This window comes from Hemitrygon akajei, chromosome 13, assembly GCF_048418815.1.
Source record: "Hemitrygon akajei chromosome 13, sHemAka1.3, whole genome shotgun sequence".
Lineage (NCBI taxonomy): Eukaryota > Metazoa > Chordata > Chondrichthyes > Myliobatiformes > Dasyatidae > Hemitrygon > Hemitrygon akajei.
The window spans coordinates 89,661,286-89,687,913 of NC_133136.1; the positions used below are offsets into that span (position 1 = coordinate 89,661,286).

General features: G+C 41.2%; 1 protein-coding gene across 3 annotated transcripts in view; it reads right to left on the reverse strand.

Annotated features, from left to right (window-relative positions):
* Nucleotides 1–19,672: 19,672 nt before the first annotated feature.
* Nucleotides 19,673–26,628, reverse strand: part of LOC140738053 (protein FAM47E) — a 47,103-nt gene continuing 40,147 nt past the window's right edge. For all 3 annotated transcript variants that reach the window (XM_073065059.1, XM_073065056.1, XM_073065057.1), the window contains one exon: nucleotides 19,673–22,104. In XM_073065059.1, the coding sequence (XP_072921160.1) occupies nucleotides 22,051–22,104 (54 nt within the window). In that variant the 3' untranslated portion in view covers nucleotides 19,673–22,050. The remainder of the gene's footprint in view (nucleotides 22,105–26,628) is intronic.

Genomic DNA, 26,628 nt, shown 5'->3' on the forward strand with positions numbered 1-26,628 from the left:
AGATCATGGCTGATTATCTACTATCAATACCCGGTTCCTGCCTTGTCCCCATATCCCTTGATTCCCCTATCCATAAGATACCTATCTAGCTCCTTCTTGAAAGCATCCAGAGAATTGGCCTCCACTGCCTTCCGAGGCAGTGCATTCCAGACCCCCACAACTCTCTGGGAGAAGAAGTTTTTCCTTAACTCTGTCCTAAATGACCTACCCCTTATTCTCAAACCATACCCTCTGGTACTGGACTCTCCCAGCATCTGGAACATATTTCCTGCCTCTATCTTGTCCAATCCCTTAATAATCTTATATGTTGCAATCAGATCCCCTCTCAATCTCCTTAATTCCAGCGTGTACGAGCCCAGTCTCTCTAACCTCTCTGCGTAAGACAGTCCTGACATCCCAGGAATTAACCTTGTGAATCTAGTGAACCTTGTGAATCTTGTGAATCTCCTCAAACTCCTAATGAAATATAGCCACTGTCGTGCCTTCTTTGTAATTGTATCGATATATTGAGCCCAGGATAGACCTTCAGAAAAGCTGGAAAGAGATTTTCCATGTGGATCTTGTGGTGGATAGGAAATACCTCCTATGCCCCTGTCCATCAAGGGAAGAGTAATCTCTAGGTAGTGGGATTGTAAGTCAGGTTTGGTTGAGTGTGAGCAGTGTGTAAGTAGGTGTGATGTAAGTGGTGTGCAACAATCTGAAAATGAACATTTTTAAGACTATAAGGCCATAAGAGATAGGAGCAGAATAAGGCCATTTGGCCCATTGAATCTGTCCCACTGTTTCTTCATGGCTGATCCTGCCTTTTCCCCATAAAACGTTCATGCTCTGACAGATCAAGACCTATCATACACTCAGTGATCTGCGCTCCATAGCGTCTTTGGAAAAGAATTCCATAGATTCACTTCCATCTGGCTAAAGAAATTCCTCTTGACCTACATTTTAAATGCATATCCCTCTATTCTATTCCCCCACCATAGAAAATACCCTCTCCAAAAACACTCTATCCAGGCCTTTCAACAATTGAAAGGTTTTAATGAGAACTCCTCTCATTCTTCTAAATTCCAGTGAGTATAGGCAGAAAGCCTTCAAAAACTCTTCATACGATAACCTTTTCATTCCTGGATTCATTCTTGTGAATTTCCTCTGAACTCTTCCCAATATCAACACATCTTTTCTTAAATAAGGGGCTCAGAACTGCTCACGATACTGTAGGTAAAGTCGCACCAGTAATTTATAAAGCCTCAGCATTACATTCTTGCTTTTATATTCTAGTCCTCTCGAAATGAATGCTAACTCTGCATTTGCCTTCCTCACTACTGACTCGATCTGCAAGTTAACCTTTAGGGAATCCTGCACAAGGACTCTCAAGTCCCTTTGCATCTTAGATTTCAGAATTTTATCCCCGTTTATAAAATAGTCTATGCTTTTGTTCCTTCTATCTAAGTGCATGATCGTACACTTCTCCATACTACATTCTATCTGCCACTTCTTTGTCCATTCTCCTGTTCTGTCTAAATCTTTCTGCAGCTGCCATGCTTTCTCAACACTCTCTGCCCCTCCACCTATCTTCAAATCATCCGTAAACCTGACCACAAAGCCAACAATTCCATCGAAATTATTGATATGTAACATAAAAAGAAAGGGTCGCAACACTGACCCCTGAGGAACACCACTAGTCACCAGCAGCCAACCAGAAGAGGCCCCCTTTATTCCCACTCTTTGTTTCCTTCCAGTCAGCCAATGGTCTGTCGATGCTAGTATATTTCCTGTAATACCATGGTCTCTTATCTTGTTAAGCAGCCTCATGTGCAGCACCTTGTCAAAGACCTTCTTAAAATTCAAGTATACATCAACTGATTCTCCTTCATCTATCCTGCTTGTTATTACTTCAAAGAATTCCAACAGATTTATCAGGCGAGAGTCCCCTTAAGCAAACCATGCTGACTTTGGCCTATTTTATCATGTACCTCCAAGTACCTTGAGACCTCATCCTTAACAATTGACTCCAACATCTGCCGAACCATTGAGATCAGGCTAACTGGCCTATAATTTCCTTCCAGCTGAACCCTCCCTTCTTAAAGTGTGGAGTGACATTTGCAATTTTCCAGTCCTCCAGAACCATGTAAGTATCTGATAATTCTTGAAAGACCATTGCTAATGCCTCCACAATTTCTTCAGCCACCTCTGTGAGAATCCTAGGATGTAGTCCATCTGGTCCAGATGACTTATCTACCATCAGACTTTTCAGCTTCCCAAGCACCTTCTCCCTAGTAATAGCAATTGCTTCTGGCTAACTGCTTGGGTCTTCCACAGTGAAGGCAGATACAAAGTACTTATTAAGTTCATCCACCATTTCCTCTTCCCTCATTAATTCCTCACCAGTGTCATTCTCTGATCGTCTGATATCTACTCTCACCTTCTATTTTGCTCTTTATATATCTTAAAAATATTTAGGTATCCCCTTTGATGTTATTGGATAGCTTACCTTCCTATTTCATCTCTTCCCTCCTTATGGCTTTTTAATTGTCTTCTTTTGGTTTTTAAAGGCTTTCCAATCCTATAACTTCCACTAATTTTTGCTCTATCATTTGCCTCCTCTTTTGCTTTTATGTTGTTTTGACTTCCCTTGTTAGCCACAGTTGCATCATTCTGTCTTCTTTGGGATGCATCTATCTTGCACCTTCCAAGCTTCCCTCAGAAACTCCAGCCATTGCCGTTCTGCCATAATCCCTGCCAGTGTTCTTTTCCAATCATTAGCAGCCAACTCCCCTCTCATGCCTCTGTATTTCCCTTTACTCCACTGTAATACTGATACACCTGTCTTCAGCTACTCCTTCTCAAATTGCAGGGTGAATTCAATCATATTATGATCACTCTCTTCCTTTACCTTAAGCTCCCTAATCAAATCCACTTCATTGCACAACACACAATCTGGAATAGCCTTTCTCCTCATGAGCTCAACCATAAGCTGCTCTAAAGAAGCAATCTCATAAGCATTCTACAAATACTCTGTCTTTGAGAGCATCAAACTGATTTTCCCAATCCACCTGCATATTGAAATCCCCTTTGACATTGCCCTTTTAAACACCTTTTTCTATCTCCCATTGTAATTTGTAGCCCACATCCTGGCTTCTATTCAGAGGCCTGTGTGTTACTCCATTAGACTCACAATGTTCTGCTGACCATGTAGCTGCCTAGAATTCCCCTACTGCATAGCCTTCTGTTCTTCTAAGTTTCATGTACCTATCTTAGAGTCTCTTAAAAGACCCTGTTATATCCATTTTAACCACCTTCACTGTCTGTGCATTCCATGCACCCACCACTCTCTGTGTGAAAAACTTACCCCTGACATCCCCCTTGTTCCTACTTGTAAGCACCTTAAACTATGCCCCCTCATGCTAGCCATTTCAGCCCTGTGAAAAAGCCTCTGGCTATCCACACGATCAATGCCTCTCATCATCTTATACACCTCTATCAGGTCACCTCTCATCCTCCGTCACTCCAAGGAGAAAAGACCAAGTTCACTCAACCTATTCTCATAAGGCATGCTCTCTAATCCAGGCGACATCCTTGTAAATCTCCTCTGCACCCTTTCTATGGCATCCACATCCTTCCTGTAGTGAGGCGACCGGAACTGAGCACAGTACTCCAATTGGGGTCTGACCAAGGTCTTATATAGCTGTAACATTACCTCACAGATCTTGAACTCAATCCCATAGCTGATGAAGGCCAACACACCATATGCCTTCTTAAAACATTTCATCTTTCACCTTTAACCCATGATATCTAGCTGTGGTCTCTCCCAATTTCAGTGGAAAAAGCATTTACCCTTTCGACACCCATCATAATTTTGTATATCTCTATCAAATCTCCTCTCATTCAATCTCACTTAAAATAGGTCACCAGGATCAGATGTGATTCCTCCCAGAATTCCGAGAGAGGTGCAAATGGAAATATTGGGAATACTGACAGTTAGGAAAGCCTCTAAGTACAGCAGTCTGGGTCACGATTAATTGTCACAAGAGACAAATAGATTAATTAAGACAAGAAAGCACAGATCTGTGAAGGGAAGCTAGGGTTTAATAATTTGATAGAACTTGCTGATCAAATAGCAGATAGAATTGCTGAGCTTAATACAGTCAGAGGGCATAGTTTTAAGGTGCTTGGAAGTAGGTACAGAGTAGATGTCAGGGGTAAGTTTTTTTACGCAGAGAGTGGTGAGTGCGTGGAGTGGGCTGCCGGGGTCGGTGGTGGAAGCGGATACAATAGGATCTTTTAAGAGACTCCTGGAAAGGCACATGGAGCTCAGAAAAATAAAGGGCTATGGGTAAACCTAGGTAATTTCTAAGGTAAGGATATATTCGGCACAGCTTTGTAGGCCGAAGAGCCTGTATTGTGCTGTAGGTTTTCTATGTTTCTATGTTTCTAAAAGGCTGGAGAAGGAAAGGAACACTGGGATAAATATGCACAAAGCATTGGAAGTTGATGGTCAAGTTCAATGAGCCCTCAATAAGGAAAGCTTTGGGGTTTATCAACAAACCCAGAGTATAAAAGTAGGGAAATAATCCTAAACCTTCATAAAATATAGGTCAACTTGAGTATTATGTCAAACTCCATTTGTTATATCAAGGAAAGACATGAGGGCAATAGAGAGAGATAAGAAAAACAACTGCAAGAATAGTTAAGGGAATACAGTGGCAAGGATCTTTAGGGAGGCAGGTCTGTTCTTTCTAAAGAAGAGAAAGCTGGGAGATTTTATAGAAGTATATAAAATCATGGCGGATCAAGATGGAATGGATATTGGGGTGTGTTTTCTTTGGTAGGAAGACTGCCTGATCAAGGGTGATCAAGTTAAAGCATTGTTTCTCTTTCCTCCAAAACTGCCTTCCTGCTCATTTCTACCAGCTACTTTTGCTTTTATGTCAGGAAAATTGTGTTGGGGAGTGTTGTGTATTTAATATTTCCGTAATATTTGAGTAATATTGCAGATATATTGTTTGATTTAGCATTCTTTGTGCAATGAATTCATTATAGACAATAGACAGTAGGTGCAGGAGTAGGCCATTCGGCCCTTCTAGCCAGCACCGCCATTCACTGTGATCATGGCTGATCATACACAATCAGTACCCCGTTCCTGCCCTCTCCCCATATCCCTTGACCCCGCTATCTATAAGAGCTCTATCTAACTCTCTCTTGAATGCATCCAGAGAATTGGCCTCCACTGCCTTCTGGGGCAGAGCATTCCACATATCCACCACTCTCTGGGTGAAAAAGTTTTTCTGCATCTCTGTTCTAAATGGCCTACCCCTTATTCTTAAACTGTGGCCTCTAGTTCTGGACTCACCCATCAGCGGGAACATGCTTCCTGCCTCCAGTGTGTCCAATCCCTTAATAATCTTATATGTTTCAATCAGATCCCCTCTCATCCTTCTAAATTCCAGTGTATACAAGCCCAGTCGCTCCAATCTTTCAACATATGATAGTCCTGCCATTCCAGGAATTAACCTTGTGAACCTACGCTGTACTCCCTCAATAGCAAGAATGTCCTTCCTCAAATTTGGAGACCAAAACTGCACACAATACTCCAGGTGGGGTCTCACCAGGGCCCTGTACAGCTGCAGAAGGACCTCTTTACTCCTATACTCAATTCCTCTTGTTATAAAAGCCAGCATGCCATTAGCTTTCTTCACTGCCTGCTGTATCTGCATGCTTGCTTTCATTGACTGATGTACAAGAACACCTAGATCTCGTTGTATTTCCCCTTTTCCTAACTTGACTCCATTTAGATAGTAATCTGCCTTCCTGTTCTTGCCACCAACGTGGATAACCTCACATTTATCCACATTAAACTGCATCTGCCATACATTTGCCCACTCACCCAACCTATCCAAGTCACCCTGCATTCTCATAACATCCTCCTGATATTTCACACTGCCACCCTGCTTTGCGTCATCAGCAAATTTGCTAATGTTACTTTTAATCCCTTCATCTAAATCATTAATGTATATTGTAAACAGCTGCGGTCCCAGCACCGAACCTTGCGGTACCCCACTGGTCACAGCCTGCCATTACGAAAGGGACCGGTTAATCACTACTCTTTGTTTCCTGTCAGCCAGCCAATTTTCAATCCATGTCAGTACTCTGCCCCCAATACCATGTGCCCTAATTTTGCCCACTAATGTGAGACTTTATCAAAAGCTTTTTGGAAGTCCAGGTACACGACATCCACTGGCTCTCCCTTGTCCATTTTCATAGTTACATCCTCAAAAAACTCCAGAAGATTAATCAAGCATGATTTTCCTTTCATAAATCCATGCTGACTCGGACTGATCCTTCTACTGCTATCCAAATGTGTCGTAATTTCCTCTTTTATAATTGACTCCAGCATCTTTCCCACCACTGACGTCAGGCTAATTCCCTGTTTTCTCTCTCTCTCCTTTCTTGAAAAGTGGGACAACATTAGCCACCCTCCAATCAGCAGGAACTGTTCCTGAATCTATAGAACATTGGAAAATGATTACCAATGCGTCCACAATTTCTAGAGCCACTTCTTTAAGTACCCTGGGATTCAGACCATCAGGTCCCGGGGACTTATCAGCCTTCAGACTCAACAGTCTATTCAACACCGTTTCTTGCCTAATATAAATTTCCTTCAGTTCATCCTTTACCCTAGTTCCTTTGGCCACTATTACATCTGGGAGATTGTTTGTGTCTTCCCTAGTGAAGACAGATCCAAAGTACCTGTTCAACTCATCTGCCATTTCCTTGTTCCCCATAATAAATTCACTCATTTCTGTCTTCAATGGCCCAATTTTGGTCTTAACTATGTTTTTGCTATTCACATACCTAAAGAAGCTTTTACTATCCTCCTTTATGTTCTTGGCTAGTTTACCTTCGTACCTCATTTTTTCTTGGCGTATTGCCTTTTTTGTTATCTTCTGTTGCTCTTTAAAAGCTTCCCAGTCCTCCGGTTTCCTGCTCATCTTTGCTATGTTGTACTTCTTCTCTTTTATTTTTATACTGCCCTTTACTTCCCTCGTCAGCCACAGCCACCCCTTACTCCCCTTAGGATCTTTCTTCCTCTTTGGAATGAACCGATCCTGCACCTTCTGCATTATTCCCAGAAATACCTGCCATTTTTGTTCCACTGTCTTCCCTGCTAGGGTATTGTTCCATTGAACTTTGGCCAGCTCCTCCCTCATAGCTCCATAGTTCTCTTTGTTCAACTGTAATACTGTAATTATGGGTTATATGTTATAGTATGTGAATGGCATACACCATCACACCACCTAATACACGTTCTCCTGGAATCCCATCTTTTTCTTGCAATTAGTTTCATATTTTGGAGTTACAAAACATGATAGTGACAATCTATAGGTTTTTCCATAGATACTAACTAGTCTGCTGAATTCCTCCAGTATTTTGTGAGTGTTGCTTGGATTGCCAACATCTGCAGATATTCCCTTGTTTGTGATTCAATCCTGGAGTCATTTTCAGGAAACTCCTTTGAACTCTCTCCAGTTTCAGCACATCCTTTCTAAGCTAAGGGGCCCAAACCTGCTCACGATAGGACAGTAGAGGCCTCACCAGTGCTTTATACATTACATTACATTACATCTCAACATTACATCCTTGCTTTTATATTCTAGTCCTCTTGAAATGAATACTAACATTGCATTCACCTTCCTCACCAGACTCAACCTGCAAATTAACCTTTAGGGAATCCTACACAAGGACTCCCTAGACCCTTTGCACCTCAGATTTTTGTATTTTCTCTCCATTTAGAAAATAGTCAACCCTTTCATTCCTTTAACAAAGTGCATGACCATATACTTCACAAAACTGTATTACACCAACCACTTCTTTGCCCATTCTCCTGATCTGTCTAAGTCCTTCTGTAGCCTCTCTACTTCCTCAAAACTACTGGCTCTTCACCTGTCTTCATATCACCTGCAAACTTTGAAACAAAGCCATCAATTCCATCATCCAAATCATGGACATATAACATAAAAAGAATCGGTCCCAACACTTGGAACACCACTAGTCACTGGCAGCCAGCCAGAAAAGACTTCCTTTATTCCCACTCTTTGCCATTTGCCAATCAGCCACTGCGTTATCCATGCGAGTGTCTTTCCTGTAATACCATGATGGCATACCTTGTTAAGCAGCTGATGTGCGTCACCTTGCCAATGGCCTTCTGAAAATTGAAGAACATCAGCTGATTCTCCTTTGACTATCCTGTTTATTACTTCTTGGATGAATTGCAACAGATTTGTCAGGCAAGATTTTCCCCTGAGGAAACCATGTTGACCACAGCCTATTTTATCATGTCCTTCCAAGTAACCTGAAACCTCACTCTTAATAATTGACTCGAACATCTTTCTGACCACTGAGATCAGACTAACCGGCCTTTAGTTTCCTTTCTTCTGCCCCTCTTCCTTCTTGAAGAGTGGCGTGACATTTGCAATTTTCCAATCTTCCGGAACCATTCCAGAATCATGTGATTCTTTAAAGATCAATACAACTGCCTCCACAATCTCTTCAGCCACCTCTTTCAGAACCCTGGAGTGTACACCATCTGGTCTAAGTCAGCCCTTTCAGTTTCCCAAGAACCTTGTATATAAGGTTGATTAAACATTCTTGTTCATTTAAATAATTTATTAGAAGTTAGATGTATAAATATATTAATTGTAAATGTCATCATGGATATGTGCATACATTACTTAAAATAAATACAAAGTTAGACTCACATTTTGGACTCCTGTGTCTTTCTTTAATTTACTGTTTTGAAGTTACAAATCATAAAGGTAGTGACGAGATATCATTAAAACAAACCTGAGATGGCTATCAACCTATTGAAGTGCAGCAAGGAATGGCAAGCAAAAATCACAGCCCAACACATGCAGAAATGGTAGATGACCCATGTTGGAAGAATTCATGGGTTCATAAAAAATGAGTAACGGGTGATAATAATCATTTTAATAAAGCAGAAATGGCTGGCTACATCGAAAAATTAGATGCATTTGGTTGCTCAGCAGGTAACTGACACGTGTACTGAGCTAATTGAGCAGTACTTTGATGCAAATGAAATATCTAGTAAGAAATGAGTACTAATTTTGCTGAGTAAATTGGATTTAAAGGCATACAGTTTACTTCAAAGTTTGACTGCTCCAACCAAACCACACAAAATGAGCTTTGCTGATGTTGTGAAAGTAATGCTGGAATATTTAGAAGTGGAGCCATTGTTGATTGCAGAATGCTTTAGGTTTCATAAACAGAATCAAAAAGAAGGGGAGTCCATTTCAGCATACATAGCTGAATTGAAGAGATTGTCTGAGCATTGTCAGTTCAATGATGGGCTTGATGATGCACTGAAAGATCATTTAGTTTGTGGAATCTTACAAGAAAGCATTCAAAAACGGCTCCTTACTGAAGCACAGCTTACATTTAAAAGTGCAGATGAAATTGCTGTATCAATGGAAACAGCAGATGGAGAAGCAATTGATTTGCAGTCAGGAATGAAAGTAAACATGAACAAAATTGCAACATCTAAACCAGTGATTCCCAAACTTTTTTATGCCATGGACCAATACCATTAAGTAAGAGGGTCTGCAGACCCCAGGTTGGAACTCCTGATACAAAAAGAAGCATGCCTGGCCAACCAAATTTATGTTCTTGCTGTGACAGAGTCTCCCACACACCAGACCAATGTGGATTTGAAGGTGAAATTTGCAAAAGGTGCAAGAAGTAAGACACATACAAAGAGTATGTTGGGAAGGCAAAAATAAATTGACAACACAGAGAAGAGAAAAAGATTTTAAAAAAGTCAAGTTGCAGTTTCAATAAGAGCACTAATCTGCGTGGTGTTGATGAAAAATCTGATAACGATGAGAGTGATACAAGACTGTGTAGCCTTGAGATTTACAGTGTAAAAATGAACATAGACAATCAATATGGCATATGCCAGAAGTGAACAGTAAATTAATTAAAATGGAATTGAACACTAGCTTGGCTGTCCCAGTCATTCCACAGAATGAGTGTGATGGCATTTCAAAGATACTGAACTGTAGCCTACAGTTATCCAACCTAAGAACTTTTACTGGAGAACAGATAACTCTAGTGGGAATGACATTCTGACAGTGAAATACAAGAAGCAACAAGCCACATTGTGGTAAAAACAGGAGAGCCAGCATTGTGGTGATGTGATTGGCTGAGATAACTACAACTTGATTGGCTATCCATCCACAATTTGCATGTCATATCCCCTGCAATGAAACAACTTGAAAGTGAATTAAGAAAGGTACTGGATGATACCACGGCAGAGTTCAAGGATGGCATTGGAAAACACAAATATATCAAGGGCAGAATAGCATTAAATGAAAATACCACACTGAAGTTTTGCAAAGCTCATCTGGTTCCTTATACCATCCATGATAAAGTAGCCAGTGAGCTAGATCACACGAAGGCTTCAGGGATTCTTTCCAAGGTTGAGTGGGCAACACCAGTGTTCCCAGTAACCAAGAAAAATGAGTCTGTCATGATCTGTGGTGATTTTAAGGTCACCATCAACCCAGATCAATATCCTCTGCCCAGGATAGAGGATACTTTTGCAAACTTTACTGGAAGAAAACACTTCAGCAAAGTGGACTTGGGTGAGGCTTACTTACAGATTGAAATGGAAGCAGAGTCCGAAGTATTTCTCACCATAAAGACTCACAAAGGGTTTTATCACTATAATAGGATTATTTTTGGAGTAGTATCTGCACCTGCACTCTGGCAGAAAGCTATGGAACAGGTGCTTAAAGCTGTCTAGGTACTCAGTGTTACCTGCATGACATCATCGTTACTGGTAAGGAACATCTCCAAAACCCCAAGAACTGACAATGAACAAAGCAGTGTGAGGTGGCTTTCGAAAAGGTAAAGGAAGTTGTGGCATCACACACTGTACTCACAGTTTGATCCACATCTCCCAGTGATGTTTGTCTGTGACGGTGCTCCTTATAGCAGGGGGTTCGCAATCTGTTTTATGCAATGGACCCCTATGATTGACCAAGGACTCCATGGACCCCAGCTTTGGAATCCCTTCTTATGGTACAGCTGCAGTCATGTCTCCCTATGAGTGAAGGAAGTGAACACCCCAAGCTGTTGCATCACTTTACCTTACTGCTGCAGAGAAAATACACACAGATTGACAGAGAGGCCTTGAGTCTGGGTTTGGGGTGTAAAACATTTTAACCAGTACTTATATGGGAGAGACTTTATCCTCATTACTGATCATAACCACTAGTGTCCATTTTCCATTCATGAGGGTGTTCCACTAACAGTAGCAGCATGAATGCAGAGATGAGTTTTGTTTCTTGGAGGAAAGACTGAATTCAAGAGAATGACTAATCATAGAAATGCTGATGGATTATCCTGTTTACCCTTGGAAAATTAAATACTGGAAAAATTTACAATAAAAGATACTCCTCCCTAATGCAAATCGGAAGTCTCACTATCACGGCAGAGATGATGCAAAGGGAAACCAGTGAAGTCCTTACACTGTCTCAGGTCTACATAGCAATGCAAAATTGCTCGAATGTGCAGCAGACATTCCAGTTCCCGCATTTTCACCAGCACTGAGATGAACTTACAGTTGACAGAGCTTGCCTTATGTGAGGATTGAGAATTGCACCATCCAAGCTGAAAACTAGAGTGTTGGAGGAGCTACATGCTGGGCATCTGGGGACAGTTGAAATAGAATGGTTGGCTTGAAGCTTTGTCTGGTGGCCTGGGAACAATCAGCAGATCCAACAGCTTGTCATGCACTGTTCAGGATGCTAACATGTCCAGAAGTTCCCAAGAGCAGCGCCTCTCCATCCCTGGGAATGGCCTGAATTGCCCTGGCAGAGGATTCATTGGGATCTTGCTGGACCATTCATAGGCACAAGTTTCTTGGTAGTAGTCGATGCAGCTACAAAGTAGCCAAGGGAGTTCCCATTAGCCTTCCACTACAGCCTTGGAAATCGTTGATGTGTTGGAAAGCCACTGAAGCTTGCCATACACCGTTCAGGATGCCAACACATCCAGAAGAAAGGTCCAGAGCTGTCAGAATGACCACCAGCAGTCCCAGAGTCAACTCCTACAACAACTACACTGGAGGCCCCAGAATCTGAAATTGTTTCACAGCCACAAGTCTCACCCGTCAAGCAGTGTGACCCCCACCACCCACCCCAATCAGGAAAGATATTATCCACCACGAGTAAGAAATCATCCACAGCAATTGAAGCTTTAGGCCTGAATGAGACAATTTAAAATTTACTATGCTATGGAGTCTGTATACATAGTAGTTATACTATATAGTACACTGTATATTTATTTATTTATGTGTATGAGTTGAGTTGCATTTTATGTTGAGTTGGAGTTTATAGCTAAGCAGGGAGGAATATTGTGTATTTAATATTTCAATAATATTTGAGTAATATTGTGAATATATTGTTTGTTTAAGCATTCATTGTCTAAATAATTCATTAAGGTTATATGTAATGGTATGTGAATGGCATACGTTATCACACTACCACATCATACAAGTGTGCCTGGCTTAAAGTAAGAACAAACTAAGTCATGTTCCCCTGGGCTCCATCTTCTTCTTGCATTTAGTTCTACATTTTGGAATTACAAATCATAATGGTCAGCAGTAAAAGCTCACATCAAAAAGCACAATGATATGAAGGTCTGACATCGAGACAACAGAAAATTACACGGGATTGCTGAAACTGCATGAAGGGGATTTTCCATTCCACAACATTTTTTTAATAGTTTTTTCCACAATTACCTTAATGATTGTACCCACTTCCAGCCTGCAAATCAAAAATGAATCATTCAGTTATTGGATTGAGTGCAAAATGAAGCCACAGCTGAAGATGCGTAAAGTCAAAAGGTGATGAGAAATTACCTGAAATATTTGTCTGTTTCAGTTTAGAAGAAAGTAACCAAGATCTTAAAGAAGCAATTGTGCAAGAATGGTAAATTTACATTACTTCAGGCTAAATCCAGACAGTGGGAAAACAGATTTAAATTCATAAAAATAAACAGATGCTAGAATTATTTTCTGAAATAAAGTGAGCAGTTGGAATAAAATTATGAGCCATAAGCCTGGGGAACACTGAAGGAACAGCTGGGCGTGCAGTGTAAGAAATGTAGATCCTGTCCAGGTAACAGTTAACCTGGCCGAGTGCTGTCCCCCATGCACATCAATCTTATTGGCAACTAGACAACTTGCTTGTAGCAACCTGAAGACATAGCACTGTAAATCTTTGTTATTGGACCTTTGCCAGATCAACCAACAGATTAAACAATTGACTCATAATTTCATCCTCCTGCTTCTACAAGCCCCTTGTTTATTGTTATTAATGATTAACTAGGTGCACTCTGCTCCAAAGAACTTATTAAGCTTCCCAATGATCAAACTGCACAACATTCAACTCAAGGTAACTGTCTTCATATTAGAGTTTATTAATAAAATATAAAATAAGAAAAGGTACAATTTGTCTCCTATGTTAAATAAAGATTTTCTGCAGTCAGGACTATAGATTTTTACCTCCAAATTGGCATAAAAGATTTAATGGGAACTTCCTCAAATAAATGGATTTGCGTGCAGAGGCCATTTAATAATTTACAGATATTGGTAAATTGATGAATAATTGTTTAAATAATGTTAACTCACTTTTGTCCTTCCATTGGATCCTAGATGTGCTTTTGATAGCTTTGTGTGGTAGGTATTGAAAACCAAGATTGAATATCATCAGTGTGGCAAAATTTCATGGAAAACTTGTAAATACCTAACACAGCCATGTGACATGTCCCTCCCCTTTCTCCATCTCTCTTACTCTAGAATCAGCTTATCTACTGTTGTCTATTATAAACCCACTGACTCTCACAGCTCCCTGGACTATACCTCTTCCCATCCTGTTACTTGTAAATATGCCATCCACCTCTCAATTCCTCTGTCTCCACCACATCTGCTCTCAGAACGAGGCTTTTCATTCCAGAACTAAGGAGATCTTCTTCAAAGAAAGGAGCTTCCCTTCCACCACCATTAATGCTGCCCTCAACTGCATCTCTTCCACGGCGCATGTCGGCCCTTACCCGTCCTCCTGCCACCCCACCAGGGTTAGAGTTCCTCCTATCCTCACCTACCACCCCATCAGCCTCCATGTCCAGCGGAAAAAGTGCTACACCTGCTCCTACTCCTCCACCCTCACCACCATTCAGGGGCCCAAGCAATCCTTCCAGGTGCGACCTGTGAATTTGTTGTGGTCATCTACCGTATCCGGTGCTCCCAGAGTGGTCTTTTGTATATCGGTGAGACCTGGCATAGATTTGGAAACTGCTTCGTCAAGCACCTATGCTCTGTCTGTCAGAAAAAGCAGAATTTCCCAGTGGCCACCCATTTTAATTTCACTTCCCATTCCCATTCCGACATATCAGTCCAAGGCTTCCTCTACTGTCGCAATGAGACCACACTCAGATTGAAGATCAGATCAACATATTATATTCCGTCTGGATAGCCTCCAACCCAATAGCATGAACATCAATATTTCAAACTTCTGGTAATGCCCACCCACTTCACCATTCCCGTTTCCCTCTCTCTCCCTATCTCCTCACCTCCCTCTGGTGCTCCTCCCACTTTTCTTTCTTCCAGGACCTTCTGTTCTCTCCTATCAGATTTCCCCTTCCCCAGCCCTGTATCTCTTTCACCAATCAACTTCCCAGCTCTTTACTTCACTCCTCCCCCTCCTGGTTTCACCTGTCACCTTGTGTTTCTTCCTCCCTCCCCCCACCTTCTAACACCGACTCATCTTTTTTTCTCAGGAAGTCTGCCACTGGGACCACCCTACCAGCTTGGCTGACATCCCCAGGGCCAGTGCTGCTCCAGAAACATGCGAGGAGCAATAAATACTCCCCGATGTTCCAGAGGGTTCACCTACTTCATGCGAACCCCCAGTATGCCTACGTGGTCTTACCTGATGGGCGGGAGGACACGGTCTCCGTCCCTGACCTGGCGCCCGCAGGAGCACCAGACCCCTACCCCGAACACTCCACGGTGACTATGAACCTTGTACCCACCGATGTATATATATATATATATATATACATACACCCACGAGACCCCGCGCACACTCCCCTCTCAGCCGAGGCCCACGCGCACACCAAGCCCTACGCAGACTCCTCACGACACTCCCATACCGGGCGCCAGGCACATGCATGAAGGATTACTGATGCCTAATGGGCTGGCACCTCAAGTCAGGCCGGAGCCAGCACGACCAACGTCACCGGTGCAGTCACCACCGGTGCTACGTAGATCGCAGCGACAGACTCGACCACCTGATAGACTCAACCTGTAAATATACTTGTGAGAAACTTTGCCCCATGGGGACTCTCTTTTAAAACAAAGGGGGGGGGGTGAATGTGGTAAACTATGTGTATACCTGTCTGGACACGCCCCTCTGCTGACTGCTCCTGTGGCTCCTCCCACAGACCCCTGTATAAAGGCGATTGGAGGCACTGCTCCTCCCTCAGTCTCTAAGATGTTGTGGTCACGTTTGCAGCTAATAAAAGCCTATCTCTTGTCTCCCGTCTCTGAGAGTTATTGATGGTGCATCACTAGTTTATGCATATATTTCTATTTATTTACTTAGTGATACAGTGTGGAGTTGCCCCAGCAACCCCACAACCCCGATTAGTTCTAATCACAGGGCAATCTACAATGACCAATTAACCTACCTGGTTAATTTGGGATTGTGGGAGGAAAGCAAAGCATCCCAGAAAACCCACAATTTCCGCAGAGAGGACGTATAGAGACTCCTCGCAGAACAGTGCTGGAATTAAACTCCAAGCTAAATACAACACTACTGTGGCGCCCAAAAACTTCTACTTATTTTTTGAATGAACACGGAAAACAATTTGAAAATTCCACTTTATTGAATTACTCAACAACTTCAAAGCAATAGTCCTTGACTTGCTGACCAGCAGGGCACAATCAGAAAGGAGAGAGGGGAACACCTCTGTCACAATTATCTTCAACGCAAGGCTGCTTCGTCAACCTCCTACTTCATTTCCTGTACATTCACAAATGCCTGACCAGACTCTGCTCTAACTCCATCTATAGGTCTGCAGATGACACTATCATTGTGTGCTGAATCTCAAATAAAGCTGAATCGATGGACAAGCAGTGCCCAGTGGCATGGTGCCATGGCAACAACTTTCCCACAATGTCAGCAAAACAAAAGAGCTGCTCATCAAATTCGGAGGGGTGGGGCAATGCAAAATAAACATACATAAACATACATTACATTTTGGCAACTTAAGGATTATTCTACTGAGAACTTGGACATGACTGGATATATTCAATAATGAGCGTGGGTTGCTCAAACAACTTACATAGAGCTTGTTTAAACTAATAGTGATTTCAAAGGGTGTCTCAGATGTGACATTGCTGACAGTACTTAGCTTCAAGGTATCATTATGGACAAGTCAGGTCATTCAGGGCAATTTAGAAACCTTGGGCAAGAGGCAAAGTCATCCCATCAATTAAGAGTCTACTCTTTTAGTCTTCAAGGACACCACATTCTACCTGAGATGAGTGAATGCTATTGTGTACTTTGTGCACACCTTTGTGCCTGGATTGCTCTCCCCATGGAGGTCAAGATAATAAAAAGATATGATAAAGATAAAAAGAGAATAAAAAAATGATATGGTTTATTAAGGGGAGCCTTTATAAACACATGAAAGCAGTTGATTTCTACCTTCACTCATGGAAAGTTGTCTAAGATGCCCAGTGAGTGAATCCCATCTGCCTGCCCTTTTTATCCTCCCTCAGCATGCTGATCTAGATCTTGCTGTAACCTTAGACAACATTCTGCACTCTCCAAAATATGACCAACTTTCATTATTATTTACAAACTTACTGCTCATGCCAAATCACGAATGAACTAAGGATCCAGCACCTCCTTTGCAACACACCACTGGTCACAGATCTCTCACCTGAGAAACATCTCTCCATTACCACCCTCTGCCTCCTCTCACCAACCTATTCTGTATCCAATTTGCTATCCCACCCTGGATCCCAAAGATCCTAGACCATGCAGGACATTGTCAAATCTTTAGTAACATGGTATTCAGTAGGTAAGGAGAGGTACCAGGAGCAGAACATTTTAAACACTAAACTCCACAATAACTTAACAGTAGGAAATCCTTCATGAGTTTACAGTCAAGGTTCCTTTAAAGCCACTGTATGATTTGACCTTTTGAAGATACACGGTGGGCCACAAGTGCCAATTTAAAGATGAACTTTATTTGTTACATGTACATCGAAACGTACAGTGAAATGCATCAAATCAGATCTGAGAGGATTGTGCCAAGCAGCCGGCAAGAATTGCCATGCTTTTGACACAAACAGAGCATGCCCACAATTCACAAATCCTAATCCGTACATATGAGGAATGTGGGTGGAAACCAGAGCATGAGAAGAAACCCGTGTGGTCACGGGAGATCGTACAGACAGCAGTAGGAATTGAAGCCTTATTTTACAGCTGGCATTGTAAAGTGATGTGCTCACTGTTACATTACTGTGCTGTTCAACAACTGAACCATCAACAAACCGAAGCATTGCATTGCATTCAGCTGGAAGCTATTGGGACTATTGAATCACATCTATGTTCTGTGAAGCTTTCTTGCATCTACTGTTGCTCTCTCACCTAATTCTGTTGCTTTCAATCCTCTACATGGGGCGAGAAGGCTGCTCAGAGAAGGAACAGCATAGAGCAATTGTTTCATCCCACCATGTGATTCCTTCGCTTTTCTTGCCTCTCATAGCAGTCCTTTCTTTAGAGGTGGCCATGATGAGGATTAACAAAGCAGAACACACGGTGTTAAGAATCTTGAGAGAGTAACCAACCTTGCTTTGGGGTGTGGGGGGAGGTGTGATCACATGCAAACATTGCCAGAATTATATGGCAGCTCTGGTCTACGTCTAAATAATTAACAAACTTATTGTCCACAGTAATGAGACTATGAGCTTTAATGGAAGAGCATCATTCACTCTCTGTGGTCCTGGCTGGGTATAAGCACATTCATGTGATACACATGGCATTAGCAACCTCTCCAGTGAAGCATGGTGGGGTATGTAGCAATGACACCAGCTGCCAATCCAGTGAGATTTACCGCTGCATAATTAACTGTAATGCACACTAAATGCTGATGGAACTCAGCAGATCCGGCAGCATCTATGGAGAGGAATAAACACATTGTGTTTCAGGCCAAGACCCTTCTCCCAATTCAAAATTTGTAATAAAAGATCAGTTTTATTTGTCCAAATAAAAGATGGCAGATGGCAGTGTGAGATGCACTTTGGGAGGACAAATAAGGGTCAGACTCACACAGTGAACAATAGGACTCCAAAGTGTATGGTAGAACAAAGGGATCTGGGAATACAGATTCATCATTCATTGAAAGTAAAGTTACAGGTAGGTAGAGTCGTAAAGAGAGTTTCTGATACATTGGTCTTCATAAATCAAAGTACTGAGAACAGGATTTGGGATGTTATGTTGAGGTTGTATAAAATGTTGGTGAGGTCTAATTTGAAGTATTTTGTGCAGTTTAGTCACCTATATACAGGAAAGATATCAACAAGAATGAAAGAGTATAGAGAATTACAAGGATATTGCCAGGATTTGAGGATCTGAGTTGAATAGGTTGGAACTTTATTCCTTGGAGCACAGGAGATGAGGGGAGATTTGACAGAGGTATACAAAATTATGAGGGGTATAGATAGGGTAAATGCAAGCAGTCTGTTTTCACTGAGGTTAGGTGAGACTAGAACTGGAGGGTGAGAGGTGGAATGCTTAAGGGAACCATGAGGGGAACTTTTTCACTCAGAGGTTGGCCAGAGTATGGAACGAACTGCCAGAGGAAATGGTGGATGCAGGTTTAATTTCAACACAAGAGAAGTTTAATAAATACATGAATGGCAGGGGTATGGAGGCTCTGGTCCAGGTGCTGGTCAATGGGATTAGGCACAGTAATAGTTTGGTATGGACTTGATGGGTTAGAGGGCCTGTTTTGTGCTGCAGTGCTCTATGACTCTATATACATTTAAACTTTGAAAGTAAAATGCATCAAATCAAATCAGCGAATATGGTACTGTGGGTAGCTTGCAGCTGTTGCCAGCACCAACATAGCATGCCCACAACTTACTCACCCTAACCCTAACCGTACATCTCTAGAATGTGGGAAGGAACCAGAGCACTTTGTGGAAACCCATGCTGTCACTGGGATTACCCACAAGCTCCTCACAGATAGCAGAGGGAATTGAACCCCAATCGGAGGTCACTGGTACTGTAAAGTAATTATGCTAACCATTATGCTCCAATGTTGCCGTCTACACCCCTGTTCCCACTTCACTATCCTAACACCTGAATCCATGGTCTATAACACTGGTCTTCACAAGCCAAAAATAAACATAACATTTTAACACAACCCTCATCCATTTAATAGAATGCAGTTTGCTGTGTTCATTACTCCTGCAGTGAAAACAAGTTATTAAAAGTTAGGGCTGTTTCAGACAACTTAAATATTCAACTAAACACTGAAGAATTAGATTGTACTTTTATTAAATATTTTAATTGCATTATGTACTTCATTACATTGGGGAGTCAACTGATGGATAATGACAATTGCTAATTAATTTAAACTTTTCAGATTTTGCAGTCTTAAAGGCGATAATACTGTTCTGAATTGTACTCTTGCTTGGATTCTGAAGTCCATTTGTATCAAAGAGGAAAGGATTCATAGTAGTAGATGACTTCATTGAGCATATTCTGGTAGTTAAAAGGCTCTGTACTATTCCATGGTTCTAGGGGTAAATTGTATTCAATACAGCCTGCTGGTCATCCCCCTCCCACAGTAGCCCCAATATTTTATGGCCTTGTGGTTCCAACAGCCACCAAACCTTGCTTCCACAGCAGCAAGCAAGCTTCCTGTGGCCAGTCCTCAGAGTCCAAAGACCTTCAACAAATCACAATGTCAAGTGACCTGCTGCACTGTTTATAAGTCAAGTCAAGTCAAGTTTATTGTCATTTAGCTATATACATGTATACTGTCAAACGAGACAATGTTTCTTTGGAAGGACAAACTCCAAGGCAGAGTACAAAGTAAATGGCAGGATACTTGGTAGTGTGGAGGAGCAGAGGGATCTGGCGGTACATGTCCACAGATCCCTGAAAGTTGCCTCACAGGTAGATAGGGTAATTAAGAAAGCTTTCATAAGTCGAGGGATAGAGTTTAAGAGACATGATGTAATGATGCAGCTCTATAAAACTCTAGTTAGGCCACATTTGGAGTACTGTGTCCAGTTCTGGTCGCCTCACTATAGGAAGGATGTGGAAGCATTGGAAAGGGTACAGAGGAGATTTACCAGGATGCTGCCCAGATTAGAGAGTATGGATTATGATCAGAGATTAAGGGAGCTAGGGCTTTACTCTTTGGAGAGAAAGAGGATGAGAGGAGACGTGATAGAGGTGTACAAGATATTAAGAGGAATAGACAGAGTGGACAGCCAGTGCCTCTTCCCCAGGGCACCACTGCTCAGTACAAGAGGACATGGTTTTAAGTTAAGGGGAGGGAAGTTCAAGGGGGATATTAGAGGAAGGTTTTTCCACTCAGAGAGTGGCTGGTGTGTGGAATGCACCGCCTGAGTCAGTGGTGGAGGCAGATACACTAGTGAAGTTTAAGAGACGACTAGACAGGTATATGGAGGAATTTAAGGTGGGGGTTTATATGGGAGGCAGTGTTTGAGGGTCGGCACAACATTGTGGGCCGAAGGGCCTGTAATGTGCTGTACTATTCTATGTTCTCTGAACCAGGGTGTAAAGCACAGTAGTACACATAACATACTCATAACTTATCTCATAACTTATGAGAGCAAGGATAAAATCTACAGATGAATCACGCATAAATAACAAACTAAAAGGGCTTAGAGTAAATACCACAGGAGGGTACAAAACAAATTAACCAGTGACACTTTGAATATGATGCGGCAGGGAGTTCAGAAGCCTAATGGCCTTTTGGAAGAAACTTGGAACAAGCGCTCTTGTTTTATGCATCAGAGTCTCCTGCCTGATGGTAGAAAGTCAAAGAGGATACTGGATGAATGGGTGGGATCCTTAACAATACTAAGGGCCCTGCTCATGCAGCCCTCCTGATAAATGTCCCTGATTGATGATAGGGAGACCCCTACCTGATTTTCAAAACTCTGATATTCAGACTTTAAAAAAGTTGGAATTGACTTAAGGAATCAATGAATGCATATAAAAATAACATAAACTTAATTACTTGAAATCATTAAAAAAGAAATATAACTAAAAATAAATATTTCTTTAAAAGTTGAATTTATCTTTCTAATTATAGTTAGCATTCCCACTCAAATGAATGGATCAGTTTGAAAGGTTAGTTATGAAGCTGCGGGCCAGATACAGCCAAATGGCTGAGAAACTCAGTGAAGATCCCTGCACTCATGAGTGAATGTAGTAGATGTGGAGTGGGAGTTCAGCTGACCTCCAGCATATTCAGTACTGTGACATACAGCCATCGCTGTCTAGAATGTGCTGATGTACACACCACTTCTCATTGGTGTTCTCTATGAACGCTGCTTGGCTATTGGTGTAATCTGGTTCAACAAATAATTGTGCTCCTGATAATATCTACTACATGCAAAATGAGCACCCAGAGTTGGAAAACAGAATTGAAAATGCTCATTTATTATCTTCATTTAGGTCCACGGTACAGGATTAGCTGTCTTTTGTAGTTGTCAGTTCTTGGAAAAAAATTTCCAATAAACTCTTGTGAATTTTTTTTTCCATAAGTATAAACCAGTGGCAATTTTTAAAAGCAGAATCATAATATAATAGAACGTATGATAAGGTAAAACAATGAAATCACATATTAATTAACAATGATGGCTTTAAGCATTGAAGAATAAAATCCGTGCTCCAAGGTTTCCAGTTTCAGTCAGGAAATGATCTTTCCATTTTTATCAACTGTGTCAAATAGTTTCTTCATAAACTGAAATATTTAAACATAAATGAATTAACTGTGACTATTTTGTTGCACAAACTACAGCAGTTAAATCAAAATATCAAATCTGTTAGATAATATATTTTATTCAAATCTGGCCATCCCCTTGTCTGATCCCTTGTCGTCCTCAGGGGAAAACAAACACTATTAATTATGTATTACCTTCAATCAGAAAGTTACAAGATCTTGGCAATGATGCAATATCTTCCAAATTCCACCCAGTGCAACTGAATATTGTCTTATTTTACTTAAAAATAACCGATTATGTTGATGTGTCCATACTGAAGTATAATATTTAAGGCCCAACTTGAACTGTGATTTCAAAACCTTAAACCCGGCTGTTGGCCTCGTTCTGGGATAGCTAGGCTGTGGCATGCACAAAAATTTTGTTGGAACGTGGTATTCAATTCTGCTCCTCGATTCTTTAAATCCCACCCATAATAAAATGATGCATAAGTACATGTTGTGGGCTGAAGGGCCTGTATTGTGCTGTAGGTTTTCTATGTTTTTTTGTTTGTGTCCTATAATGATTATCTATACTGCCAAAGAAACAGCAAATGATTTTTTTTTACAACCCAAGAACAGTGAGATGTTCCCTAGGAAATATTTCACACTGGCTAGGTGCCAGCTAGACAATTCCAGGAACACATAACATTGGATGATATGTATTGAAATCCTCACGACCTGGTGTACTTTATCTTATTTTTTTTTGTGCTGCATCGTATTTGGAGTAACAATTATTTTGTTCTCCTTTACACTTGTGTTCTGAAAATGACATAAAACAATCTGGTCTATGAAGGTTCTCAGTCATCCAGGTCATTGTATATCAGGCAGTAGTAAATAAAGGCAACTGGACTTGCTGTGCTGTCCAGAAGATGTTTCGCCACTCATCTGAGAGGCTTCTTCAGTCCTAATCCACAGTGGTTAGTTTTCTGGCTTATAAACTCCGTGAGTTGATAAGCCATTAACCCATTAGAACATAAGTTGGGGGTTATCAGACCACTACATCACCATGCCGAGAATGTGCCCACCAACATTACAGCTAAAGTCAAGGAATGCAAGTATTTGAGAGGAGCCTTGAAAGCTTGTGGCTACTGTGACTAGGCCTTCATCAAACCAGCAACAAAAACCAGCAGGGACATCAGCCCAACACAGAGGTAAGGAGCAAAGCAGATGGAAAAACATAATCATCCCAAATGTAGCTGGAGTTTCAGGGAAACTCAGAAGAATTTTAAACAAATACCAAATCCCTGTGTTTTTCAAACCTACAAGCACACTCAGACAGAAACTCGTCCAACCCAAGGATCCTACACCCAAACAAGAACAGAGCAATACTGTATATGCTATCCAATTCAATGAGAACCACACAGCATATCGGCAAGACAAAACAACTATTTCATAAATGGATGGTGCAACATAGGACGGCTAACATCTCAGGTCAAGATTCAGCTGTATATCTACACCTAAAGGACAAGGGACACTCCTTTGATGATAACAATGTGCACATTTTGGACAGGTGGTTTGAAAGAGGGGTTAAAGAAGCCATCGTTGTCAAACTGGAGAACCGATCCCTGAACAGGGGGTGGCTATAATGCCATCTATCAGTAATTTACAATGTAGTCCTAATATCTCAACCCCAATGTCTCCACAACAGTTCACACCTCCATTCATTCAAAGAAAACACTAATGACCCTCTCATTACCTCTACGACTCTTAAGAACACTCATGTGATTGCTATACTTCTAAACAACTCACAGAGTTTATAAGCTGGAAAACTACGCACCATGGATCAGAACTGAAAAAGCCTCTTGGATGAGTGGTGAAGTGGCTTCTAGACAACACAGCAAGTCCAGTTGCCTTAATTTACTACTGCCTGATATAAATGAATTGTGAATCAGAAAGGATTTGGCAAGTGTGGATCGGGACAGATTGTTTTCTGGTAAACGTGTGCTTGATAAGTAGGAGCCCTTCAAAGTGAAATTTTGAGAGTACAGAGCTTATATGTTCATGTCACAATAAAAAGCAAGGGTAACAGGTTTAGAGAGTCTTGTTTTTTTGTGAAAGATATTGGGGATGTGATTAAGAGGAGGTGCATAGATGTAGGCAGCAAGGAACAAATACACCTTAAAGAATACAAGAAATGCAGGAGAACACTTCAGAGAGAAATTGGGGGGGGGTGCTAAAAGAAAGCATGAGGTCGCTTTAACAGACAAGGAGAAGAATCCCATGGGCTTCTACAGATACATTAGGAGCAAAAAGATAACAAGAGACAAATTGGTTCTCTTGAAGATAAATGTGGTCATCATTGCATGGAGCTGAAAGAAATAGGCAGATCTTAAATGGATATTTTTGCATCTGGATTTACTTAAGAGGTGGACACAGTCAATTGAACTGAGGCACAACAACAGCGAGGTCATGGGCTGTTTACAAATTACAGAGGAGGAGACGTTTGCAGTCCTGAGGCAAATTAGGGTGGATAAATTCTCATGATCTGATAAGGTGTTCCCTCAGACTTTGTAGGAGACATGTGCAGAAATTGCAGAGGCCCTGACAGGGGTTTTCAAAATGTCTTTAGCCACAGGTGAGATGCCAGAGGATTGGAAGATCTGATAATGTTGTTCTATTCTTTAAGAAAGGCCCTAAGAATAAGCCAGGAAATTTTAGGCTGGCTAGTCTGACATCAGTAGTGGGTAAGTTATTAGAAGGTATTCTAAGGGAGTGGATATATTAAGTATATTAAGATAGACAATTAATGATTAGGAATAGTCAACATGGTCTTGTGTATGGTAGGTCACGTCTAACCAATCTTATAGAGTTTTACAATGAAGTTACCGGGAAGGTTGATGAAGGAAGTGCAGTGGAAGTTGAGCACATGGACTTTAGCAAGGCCTTTAACAATGGTCCTGCATGGGAGGTTGGTCAAGAATGTTCAGTCACTTGGCATTCAGGATGAAGTCGTAAGTTGGATCTGGCATTGACTTCACAAGAGAAGCCAGAGAATGGTAGTAGACAGTTGCCTCTCTTACTGGAGATCTGTGACTAAGGGTGTGCCGCAGGGATCGGTGCTCGGTCGTTGTTATTTGTCATCTATATCAATAATCTGGGTAATGATACGGTAAATTTGATCAGCAAATTTGCGAATGGCATCCAGATTAGAGTGTAGCGGACAGCAAGGAAGGCTATCAAAGCTTGCAGCAGGATCTGGACCTGCTGGGAGAAGGGGCAGGAAAATGGCAGATGGAATTTAATGCAGACAAGTGTGAGGTGTTGCACTTTGGGAGGACAAACCAAGGTAGGAATTACACAGTGGAAGGTAGGGCACTGAGGAGTGTGGCAGAACAGAGGGATCTTGGAATACAGCTCCATACTTTCTTGAAAGTGGTGTCACAGGTAGACAGATTATTAAAAAGAATTTTTGTCACTTTGGCCTTCATAAATCAAAGTATTGAGTACAGGAGTTATGTTGAAGTTGTATAAGACATTGTTGAGGCTTGATTTGGAGTATTGTGTGCAATTCTGGTCATAGACCCACGAGACAGATACGAATAAGATTGCAGAGAAAATTTAAAAGGATGTTGTCTGGACTTGAGGACCTAAGTTATAAGGAAAGGTTGAATAGGTTAAGACTTAATTCCCTTGAGAATAGGAAAATGAGGGGAGCTGTAGAGGCATGGAAAATTTTTAAAGTAGTAGACAATAAAGAGATTTGATAGAGGCATACAAAATTGAGGGGTAAAGAAAGGGTGAATGCAAGATTGGGCGAGATTAGAACTAGAGGTCATGAGTTAAGGGTGAAAGGTGAAATATTTAGGCAACCTGAGGGGAAAATTCTTCACTCAGAGGGTGGTGAGCATGTGGAACAAGTGGTCAGCAGAAGTGGTGGATGTGGGTTCAATTTCAACATTTAAGAGAAATTTGAATAGGTACTTAGGTGGGAAGGGTATTGAGGGCTATGGTCCAGGACTAGGCAGAATATTAGTTTGGCACAGACTAGATAGGCCACAAGGCCTTTTTCTGTGTTATAGTGTTCTATGACATTGTGACTCTAGAATAATAATTTATGAACAGGTTTTCTAAAATATTCTATTTAGTTCAATCTGTCTTTTTCTTTTATAAATAGAGAAACAATAAATATACATACATAGCTATGCAAATTTTTTCCTTAAAGTCCATAATTATTGTTAGTATTTAATTAATTAATGATCTCAGCTCAAAATTACCATGCCATTTGGAAAAAACCTTTTTAGATTATTGCTAATTTGGGCACACTGTCTCAAAAATGTTGGCCAACCCTGGTTGGTGCTAAGTGTTGGCCCATTCTCGTCCTTGTATATCCACCTTCTGCATGAAACAGGGCTGTGATCTAGCACTAGAGCAACTTTTTTTTAATCCTTTCTCTTTCAGAAACATGCTCTAATTCAATTATGTTGCTGACTAAGGCTGCAATGACAATCAGTGTCAAAGAGAAAATAAATATTGTAGAGTTATGGTCTATGTTGACATATTTGGAGT